Source organism: Gigantopelta aegis, chromosome 8 (genome assembly GCF_016097555.1).
Source record: "Gigantopelta aegis isolate Gae_Host chromosome 8, Gae_host_genome, whole genome shotgun sequence".
Classification (NCBI taxonomy): Eukaryota; Metazoa; Mollusca; class Gastropoda; order Neomphalida; family Peltospiridae; genus Gigantopelta; species Gigantopelta aegis.
In genome coordinates, this window is record NC_054706.1 from 65489350 (window position 1) to 65500916 (window position 11567).

The following is an 11567-nucleotide window of genomic DNA, read 5'->3' on the forward strand; positions in this document are numbered from 1 at the left end:
TGCCCATGTGGCAAGAATCCTGAATTGACGATCACCAGGTTGATACAGCGTCACAGGGTGACTGGCAGGACTGCAGACAGACCACAAAGTGGAAGACCACGCATCACGACAGCCAACGAGGACCGCCATCTTCGCATCTTACATTTACATAACAGATTCCTCACTATGACGTCATCTTCAGTGACTGGCCTTGGACGTGTCATCAGTCGTCACACTGTACGTCGTCGACTACGACAGCATGGTATCAGGGCCTATGGATCATTCAGAGGGATGACATTGACGAGGCAACATCAACTTCGACGTTTACGTTGTGCACGTCAGTTTCAACATTGGCAACATCGGAACTGGCAACGTGTACTCTTTTTCTGATGAGAGCAGGTTCCAGTTATTCAGAGCTGATGGCAGAACTCGGATACACCAACGTGCAGGAGAGAGAACATCTCTGTGCTGTGTTCAGGAGACTGAACTGTTTGGTGGTGGATCTGTGATGGTTTGGGGTGGTATCTGTGGCCAACAGCGGACAGACCTTATTGTCATTGACGGAAATCCGTCAGACGTCAGGTCCATGATTACATACTTGCACATGGTGGACATGCACCCTATTAAAACATGTTATTTGTGGTCAAATTTATTCACCTTCGTTATGAGTGGTCCTTTATGAAATCGCACATTTCACCCCTAGTGCTGTTGTGAACTGTGATATTATTATTTTATTGGTTTTATTGAGTATACTCGTGTTTATTTATCGCCAAATTATTATACTTTCAAAATATAACATTTGCATCAACTTGTGTTTTGTGTTGTTTTTAATACTTTGAAAAAATAATTGGTATACTTTCTTTTGATCGTCAGTTTACATTGTGTATTACCTGTTGTACGTTTATATATTTTTGTTTCATGTTTAGCTTCATTTCTCACAAATTGTTAAGTCCTACATCAAAGAAACTTGGTTTACAGCTGACAGTGCATGTTCAATTTTAAAAAAATTAAATTAAGATTTTAACTGAATTGTTTTTTTGTAAACGTGCATAAAGATGTAACTGTTAGCATACATCAAATAAGTTTATGGTAGGAAAGACATTTAATTCTGCAGAATTCTTGTTTTAATGTTAAGCTAACTTAGCATTATTTTCTCCATATACTTCCAATTCTTTGCCAATTCGGAGTTCTTCCATTTGTGATTATTTAACAATTTTCTTTCTCTAGAGCTTTGAGGCCACTTCAAGGTCAGATATCCCCCATTACAGCAGAAGGCTCATCCAGATCAAGGTACACTTAACCATTGTTGTTTCCTCATTTTATCACTGGCTCTTTACTAGGGTTTAAGCTGAACGCCAAAAATTAATAGCAGTTTGGCGAATTTCATCATATTTATTCAAATTTATGAATCATTTAGCTAAACAGAATTATTTTTGTAAAATGGCTATCCACATATAAACGACACGTGGTTTTTGAAATTAGCTTTTTGGCCAAAATCAACTTTAAATCACATTTGGCAAACAAGTTTAAACCCACATTTACTCTCCAATCAAAATAATGTAAACACAATTTAAAGACTTTAATAAGGGAAACTGATGCTAAATATTTCATGTTACGTCTAAAATGTTTTACAATTCACAATGGGAATTCTATCCAACCAAAATGAAGCAGGATAAAGTTTTTTTCAGGAGCACGTCCCTCAAGGGCAATGTGTCGCAGTTGATGGGTTTTCTCATATTAAACCAGTGTGTGTTATTATTGGTATATCAAGGCTTTAAGAATTTTTATAAAAATCCACTAACCATTTTTACTAGCCACAATTAAAAATTCACTCACCCTATTTTAAGTAAATACGATTTTACTAATGGGAATAATCAGATATGTCACCTAAAGGAGATAGATCTTAAAAACCCTTAGATGTGAGGGGAGGGGCAGGAAATTCATATTTACAAAATTAAATATTGACAGCATTTGACAACTTTTTAGTTTTTCACTAGCTGTCTGGCATGGTGATAGTAGTTATTTACTAGCCCAACATTGAATATCACCATCTCAGAGAAGAACAGTGGTACTAAATTAAATTGAGTTAAAGTAGTAGTATTATTATTATTATTATAAATTCAGGGGTAGATTTGCTCCTTTAATAAATTATTTCAAGGTTATACTTCATCTGTTACTAAGATTGATGATTGGAATTTTTTGTTATTCGTAAAAGAGTTGAACCAGATCGACCCAAGAGTGCTCCAGAGAAAGGAGGAATAATACACCACACAAAGTTAAGGAAGCCAGATCCCACACTGTCTGCCTCTACAAACAATGTTTCTGGTATGTATTAACATGTGCTGCCTTACGCCACACCTACACCCCAGAAACCATTCGGTAATGTCAGGGCTGGGGGCCCTGAAATCATTACTTTTTGTATGAGTGTTATACATACATGTATAACACCTTTATAACATTAAATATACATGTACCACTGGTGGCGATTCTCGATCTCCGAGACCAGTATTTTTTTTTTTTAATGTATGTTTGCCGGTTCCACTTCTGTTATTCTTGTCAGTCCAAAGCATGTGTCCATTTTTATTATTTGAAGAAAAAAAAAACACACACTTTTTTGGCGGTGCATCTGTAAATGTTTATTTGTTTACATCAATAAACTGATGTGCATTTTGATGCTCAAAACTTGAACCGGTCCCAAATTTAATAAAAGGTGGTCACTTGTATGCACTACTCTACTGGGCTAGACAAAACCGCAGAGTCGGTCATGAGATTAAACAGTCATTAACAATAACACCATTCTCGGTGAGAAAGCTATCAAGGCAGTACACTCCAATTAAAACTAAAACAAAGGACCCAGAGTTTGCGACTGGTTACACAACGTCGTCAGTAATCATTTAGTCTAAACACATGCTTTGTCAAGCTGTCAAAAACCCGAATGGTGTCATATCTGCTCCTTTTTATTTATTTATTCCATTAGGCTAAATGTACACAATTTGATTATTTTTACTTTGCAGTGTGATCAAACGTTTTTAAATTTTTCATGTTTTTCTGTTTTTCCATTCATGATTCCAGATAAAAACATACAAACGGCAAAACATCACCTTGATGATCATTTGTTTTTACACTATTTGGCAAATATCACCTTTTAATAGTTACAGTTTATGCATATGTATATATTATTTATTTTGTAAAATTTTATTCTTTTTTTTGCTTTTCTTTTCTTCTACCCTTTTTTTTTTTACAATATATATTTTTCAATTTGTAGTTTATTTTTTATTATATTTTTGAAGTGCCTCAACATTTAATCTGGACTTGAATTTTCATTCTATAAATATAATATTTGACATTAATAATTAGCCAGTTAATAAATCTGTATATTTTAGTTTATGTCCAAATAAAATTATATTTTTGTCAAATGAGATGTGTTCACCTTTGGCTTGTAACCAATGTTCAACAGCTTTCCAGACTTCAGCAAATTTTGTACAATTATAAAAAAAATATTCCAATGTTTCTGGTTGGAGAAAACAAAAATGACAAATATCAAAATCTATATATTTTATTTTATGTGAAAAAAAGTATTTGTTGCTATAATTCTGTGTAAGATTTTATAATGGAACCACAATAAAGATGGGTCTTTTAAAACTGACAATGGTAAGCTGTAATAATATCCCCATATTTGTGGAGAAAATGTGCAACCTAATTTACAATACTTTATTTGTGAAGTAGGCATTGCTTTATTTTTTTCAATAATTGGTATATTGTTTGACTTCCTTTTGTATCTTTTAGAAAAATTCTTAAATTGAAAGGGAAAATTGGATTGTTCAAGGGTACAAATATTTGATTATCAGTTTTTATATTGCAAATAAATGTTCTGATTGCTCTTACTAAAGTGGCATATTCTAAAAAAAATTGATTTTATATTGTACCTTGCTTTACAAACTTCATAATTCATAAACTCTCCTTGCTCATTCAATAAATCTTGTATAAAAATGATGCCTTTTTCAATATAGTTTTTGTACAATATGGGTTTATCATCTTTAATTATATGACTATTATACCAAATATTTGTACTTGTTATTTCATTATTATTTTCCCCAAGTCTGTTTTTGTTGTATCTTTAACAACTCTGTAATACATTTTTCCAAAACAGATTTTTAATTAGTTTTTGTTTTTTCTGAAAGAAATAATCTCCGTAATTCAATATAATTTCTGTCTTTAATCCTGTTATTGCCTGGAATAAAGTTTTCCATTTTGAATTTGAAGTAAAAAATCTTCTTATCCCAGAGGCTTTTCATGCAATCATAAAAAAATTTAAAATGTAACATTTTAATGCCTACATTTTTATACTCTTGTACTAATACTTCTCATTTAATCATTTTTGATTTGTTCTGCCATATAAAAGTATACAACATTCAGAGTTCGACAAATCCGCTAGCCCGACGCCCGTGGCTAGTGGTTTTTAAGTCCGGGCTAGTGAGAAACGCAAAACCACTAGCCCCTGCGGGCTAGTGGTTTCCCCCCTCCTCTCGTCATCGCTCGATCGTGGGTTTTTTTTTCTTTCTTTCTTTTTCTCTCGGCTGAAATTTCGTTTAATAAATTTGATTGTGACGTTTGTCATCGAATAATATCAACAACGCAATCAGTATATAATAATAATCCACTTGAGATAGGTCTGCAAACTGCACTAACATGCTATCTCTACATCGTCACAGTTACAGCATGCATTGTTTACCTTTCCCTTTCAAGTTTCTGGCACAGGAAATAAAGTCTAATGACATGCGTGTTTTGATTGGTTAATCTCGCACATATGTTTTAGGCTAAGAACTTGGAAATCACCAATCGCGACGACAGGTTAATCTCAATCAAGTAAACCCCAGCCATGCTTTGAATTTCAGTGTTTGTTTTATTTACCTATTGTTTTTTAATTTAACACTTCGCTAACATGTGGTTATCGGCAATCAGGAAAACAATTTACTTTAATGGTAACCGCATATGCAATGACTCGGCTTGGCCTATTACGTGTAGCGGTTTGGATAATACGTCACAGCTGCCGATACAAGATAATACCTTTTTTGTTCATCAATTAACAACGGATTAGATGTCGCCGTTATATTCTTTTGATATCGGTCTGACACGGGATAATGCCCTGTATTTGGCATCACCGTTCCTGGCGACATAAATAGTAGGCCCTAAATATATAACCAATTACCAAATACACTGAACCATCTATTACCGTGTGTCACACTGTCGTACTCTCATTTAAATTTAATTATTTTGATAGTGTGTTTAGATACCAACCAAGAGTTTGCTCAATTATTTTTCCACGGGGGGGGGGCGGGGGCAAAAACGAAAACGGGACATTGACGATGGATCACACTTGACAAAAGACAAAACACGACAAAAAACTGAAAGTTACAACATAATTTAAGTGTTTGTTTTATTTTACTGTTGTACTCGTAAATGTGTAATGTTACAAAAATTATATAAAAATCCAGTTATAATTGATCAGGAATTTGGGCTAGTGCTTTATCTTGGTGGGCTAGTGGTTTTCACAAACCCACTAGCCCTGTGGCTAGTGACTTTTCAAAATATTTGTCATACTCTGCAACATTGTATTTATTTGTTTTGTTATTGCTTTGGATGGATTTGGTAAGGAAATAAGTCAATGGATTATTTTTGGTACTGTTAAAAGTTTTAACAACAATTCGACCCACAACAGTCAACTTTCTTGATGACCACTGTTTTATTAATTTTTTCATTTGAAGTAGTTTTTGTTCAAAATTATTTGTACTAATTTGTTCAATATTAACTGAAAATTGTACACCCAATAGATTAAAATTTTCATCGCCCCAAGTTAGTTTTCATTTTGAATGATGAAATACCTCTTTGGAAAACTTTCTACTACCAATCCAAATAATTTTAGTTTTTGAATAGTTAATTTTCAGACCAGAAACATTAGCATACTGATCTAATATTCTTCAGAGTTCTGTCCAAAGATTTGAGAGATCCATCCAAACTGAAGGTTGTATTATCTGCCTACTGAGATATTATGTATTCTTCACCTTCTATGTTAAATGGACACACCCTAGTTACGGCTATTTGTTAACCATTACGGCGTTGTTTTTCGCTATTAAACCCCATTTTTCACAAATAAAATTGCACTTTACTTACATTTTATTATTTAGAATACACATTTCCATTCACCTGAAGTGCTTTTTGGTAATCCTGATGTTTGTAAAACCACGAAATGCATTTTTTGCATTTTTTCACAAGACGTTCTGTCGAGAGAAAAACGTTAAGCAAGCGAGGTCCAATCTATTTTTAGAGGGGATATTTCCATTTCAGTGTCACAGACGTTGGTATATCACGTTACCGTTATCATTTTGGTTTGGTTTGTTTTCTCGTGCACGGTTCGCGCAATCAACATCCGATTTGTTGTTGTTCATTTGTGAGATTTTTCTTCACAGTTCGTGAACATTTTCAGTAACAATAAAGTTCAGACAAATAAGTGTCTCAATACAAAACGTTACAAACCCTTAAAACCAATAATTTTGCTAAGTCTTACGATATCTGGAGAGGGGATACAACCAGGACAGAACAGTTGGAACATGTCCAGGAGAGGTGAAACGAACGCACCCCAAGTCTGTGAAATTTGTCGTGACGTAGGCATTGTTGTGCTTCGAGCGACATCTACCAGTGACATCAGAATACTAACTTTCAAAATTATTTCAAGCAACTGGGACATGGGGATTCCCATGGTATTTATCGATATAAAACCTGCTTTTTCACTCCATTTGATAAAAACGTGATCTAGGTGTGTTACAGGTTTGTAGATTAACCAAATTATAATTTATTTTTGCTGGATGGAACTAGGGTGTGCGGCTTTAATACGTTTAATAATAATTTTCTTTAGAATTCCTTATTAATATTGCTAGTACCTCAGCACACATAAAAATATAGGGGAGAGAGGATCGTCTTGTCTACAGCCTCTTTCTAATTTAAAGCTTTCCGATAAGAAACCATTTTGCATTACTCTAGATTCTGAATTTTTATAAAATATTTGTACCCATTGTTTTATTGATGTTTTAAAATTAAAAAGCTCCAAAGTTTATTTAATAAATTTCCATGACACAGAATCAAAAGTTTTTTCAAAGTCAACTAATAAGCATCGACTGAATGGTCAGATATTTAACGATGAATTGTGTAATATGTAGTTAGCGTTAAATAGGTTGTTCTAGGAACTGACCACTGGAATGGTGGGCTTCAGCAAAGTATGTACATTTATATTAAACAGCGATAGAAATAAGTAGAAATATTCACTAGTCCACCAGACAAGTACATTTACAAATCTTAATTGTCTGCTAATATTTTCACTGGTACAAAAAAGTTGTTTTATTCAAGTGCAAGGACAATGTTTTTGATTGCTCAAAATGAAACACCGATTAAATATAAAAATGTTTATGATAGCAGGTCTTCATATGAAGATTATGAACTGAAGTTTTGTTTTTTGTTTTTAGCAACAATATATTTTCAGTTTCTTTCTCTCCATCTTTGGCATATATATTTTTATAGCATTAAATAAAAAATTTAAATTTATCACTCATGACATTTTGATAATAGCTAAGGTGTATCAAACAGCTAACGTTTTTCTTTTCTTTTTTTTATCTTTCTTTTTCGGGTTTTTTTGTTTTTTTTTTTTTTGTTTTTTTGAGGGTGGAGGGAGGTCCAATTTAAACCTTGTTGCAGATCAGACAATGACATTGATCAGAATTCACCATCAGTCTATAAAATGTTTCCGATTGCAGGTAAGCAGAACAAACTGGCTGCTGGAGGTGCTTCGACCAAGGCTAAAGTGGCACCAGTCACCAAGGTGAAAACAAAGCCTGGTAAAGCATGGAGATGACATGGTTTATGACATTCCGTCCAGTATTAAACCAACACCCAGCAACAGTATTACGTACTTACACATTCAGCAATGGTTTTGTGATTTTAAGTATAATATTGTGACAAAGGTATGAATGATTCACATGACTGTAAACCATTCTGTGTACTTACACATTCAACAATGGTTTTGTGATTTCAGTTATAGTATTGTGACAAAGGTATGAATGATTCACATGACTGTCAATGCATTCTGTGTACTTACACATTCAACAATGGTTTTGTGATTTCAATTATAGTATTGTGACAAAGGTATGAATGATTCACATGACTGTCAATGCATTCTGTGTACTTACACATTCAACAATGGTTTTGTGATTTCAGTTATAGTATTGTGACAAAGGTATGAATGATTCACATGACTGTCAACACATTCTATTTACTTACACATTCAGCAATGTCATAATTTCAGTAATCTGTATAAAATGTAAAAAAAAAAAAAAAGGTTTATATTGCTGAATGTGTAAGTACACAAAATGTATTTACAGTGTTATAATCTGTATAAAATGTAAAAACAAAAAAGACAAAAGATTCATATTGTAAACATGTTATGTGTACAGTGTATGAAGGGTGCATATTGTGAATGTTTTTATAGTATTAAATACTTAAACATACATAAATGTTATAATTTCAATAATACAGTTTGTGTGTAAAATGTATAAATGGTTTACAAATTGAATGTAAATGTATAAAGGGTTCACATAGTAAACATGTTTCTACAGTATTAAATATTTTGACATTCACCAATGATAATTTTAATAGTTTGTGGACAATATATAAAGTGTTGATATTGTAAACACATTTCTACAATATTATACCATTTAGGATAAATATATCCAGCAGTGTTATAATTTCAATATGCTATGGAAAGTATATATTAAATTATATATTTTCCATATTGTAAACATAATTCTACTATTTTCAACTGTCTCAAGAAGTGCATGTGAAAACGTTTTTAAAAATTATTTATATCAAATAGAAAAGTTAATTTTGCTTCATTAGTTACTGCCTCATCATTATTTCGAACACAATGGTAGATGAATGAAACTTTTGTCTCCTAACAATGTTGAAAATAAAGGTTTTTTACAATGACATTGATTAATAAGCTCAACAAAAAAAATATTTGTTTAACATCTCAGAATACTTTAAATTTTGACCATCTGGTGTCTAACAAATAGTTCATTGTTACTCTTTCGATTGTTAAATTATATGAAGGTCTAAAATAATTTACAGTATTTCTAATTGAGAATGTATTGTTCGTTTAAGAATTCTTTAAAAAATATATTGGGGTTGCTAAAATAGTGGATCAGAAGGAGGCAGCCTATCTTTTTCATCTTCTTTTAAGATGCTCATTCCAGCCATATATTAAAGGCCGTGGTATGTGCTACCCTGTCTGTCGGATTGTGTATATAAAAATCCCTTGCTACTAATGAAACAAAATATAGTGGGTTTTCTCTCTAAGACTATTTGTCAAAATTACCAAATGTTTGACATCCAGTAGCATATGGTTAATATATCAATGTGCTATAGTGATGTCATTAAACAAAACAAACAAAAATCTTTTAAGATGAAAAGGAATAAATGACTGGAAAAACCCTCAGCATACGTATCAGTCAGTGTCTAGGAATTGGGGGGGGGGGGGGGGGGTTGAAGTTAAGAAAAATAACAGACGGGGGTACAGTTGCTAATTTTCATACTATTACTCCAGGATTTAAAAGTCCCATGTATGTTGAAAGATGGACACCATGGTCAAGTTTCCATCCCAATTCATGTGTTCTACTGCTGCAGTATTAAAATATTTCTGACTACACCATCTGCTAAATGAAGAAGATGATTAATTTATTATTAAATTATTTTGAGGCTGTATTATTACGTTATGGTATAAAGGGAAAACCATTGTAATAAAATATTTCATGTACAAATATGATCTTGTCGTTTGTTTAGATATAATTCATGTTTCAGGCGAGATATTTTGTCAGTGCAAACCGTACACAGATGAAATTATTATTACATAATGGAAGTAGCATACAGTTCCTCCTCATGATGTGGCAATACTCTCAGTACGTTACTTGAGAGTGGTGAATACAAGACACTCAGTGTCTCTTGAAGGGACAGTCAACTCAAAGAAGAGCCTTATGTGTTAGAAAGATGCATACCCAGACCACTAACACATACTGACACTTTAATAAATGAAAAATGCGTAATTTTAGAGTTAATAAAAAAAACGTGATTATTCCTGCTAACTGGGGGCAGCCATTTTGTTTAGTTTTTGTGGCATCCAGTGTAAAAGCTTGGGGTGAAGTGACGTCACCTCCGACCAACTCTTGTTTGCACAGTGTAAACAAACCCTCTAATTTACAAGGCGCTTCGCCTTCATCAACCTGACTTGTAAGACACATAAATGACTTGATAGTATAATAAACTATTTAACTAAATATATTTCAGTTTGCATCAATAGAAAAAATGGGAGTTGCAGTATTTCACGTTTAAAAAATCCAAAGAAAAAATGCATATTATTAGGCCTATTGGTAGAGTACGATGGAGCAAAAACGACCACTCACGATACCCAAGTGATAATTTTCTTTTCTTTGAGACTACGTAATTGGTAAGTTTTGTGATTTTAGATGGGGAAAGTCTACTTAATCAAGGATTTTACAGAATTATTTACAGTAATAAAGCAGGACGGCTGATAATGTCCATTACGATTTTACAGGTGTCTGCGCGGTTATCACAATACCCTGTGATCTTAAGAAAAGAGGCACATATTTTTTGTGTCTAGATACGTTGACTGGGGACCGTCTAAATATACACCTGCCAATCGGGAACCACAGGTACAGGCCATGGAAAGAAAATACCAATTAACTAAGAAAACACTGATTATTTCAGTACATGGGTTAATTTATGGACAAAACATAATAGTTATTTCGACACTGACAATGGTGGTTTATTTTGTATTGCAAAATAATATATACTTATTGCTGGCTTACTGGGATGGATATTATTACAGAACATTGCGATGCATCCTCAAAAATCAGGTATGTTTTGTTTCTTCAGTTCTAAGACTAATTCCTGACATGATACGTTAAGTATTACATAACCACTAGCTCTCCAGTGGGCGTATTCACTGGGATGGTATAAAATGGCTGCGCCCATTATATATAATAGCTGTCACATTTAACCATTTATTAACTAACTATATGATTATACTTGTATATATTAAGCAATAATGTGCATCATATATCGTTGAATATGCATACCAGTCCAAAAGCTTTGTGTGAGCATCCCTTTAAAATTAAAAGAATTATATCTACATGCATCCATGATAATGTTTCTAAATAAGTTTTTTATTTTATATTGGGTTTTTAACTGTTTCTGTGGTTCAACCATTTTCATTCATTTTTTTTTTTTTTTTTTTTAAAGATTTTATTTCTAGTTATGTTGTTGAAAGCATCATTTTGTGTTTCATCAGTTTGACTTTTACACTTTTTATGTATAATTGCAGAATTTCTTTTTATTGATATCAATTTTCAATTTGTTTGAAATCCAATAGCTGGTATCTTTTTCGTAATGGGGTGTTGCAATTCATTTATTGGAAGCCGTGTTGATTATCCTGTTTTGTCACACAAGCACAACAAATAAAACTAAAG

The 11567-nt window shown here is 32.9% G+C and overlaps 1 protein-coding gene across 1 annotated transcript in view; it reads left to right on the forward strand.

The window, feature by feature from the left end:
* Positions 1-9842, forward strand: part of LOC121379122 (centriolar coiled-coil protein of 110 kDa-like) — a 36270-nt gene extending 26428 nt beyond the window's left edge. The window contains exons 10-12 of the mRNA XM_041507603.1: positions 1207-1269; positions 2195-2304; positions 7785-9842. Coding sequence (XP_041363537.1) covers positions 1207-1269; positions 2195-2304; positions 7785-7882 — 271 coding nt within the window. The 3' untranslated portion in view covers positions 7883-9842. The remainder of the gene's footprint in view (positions 1-1206; positions 1270-2194; positions 2305-7784) is intronic.
* The last annotated feature ends 1725 nt before the right edge of the window (positions 9843-11567 follow it).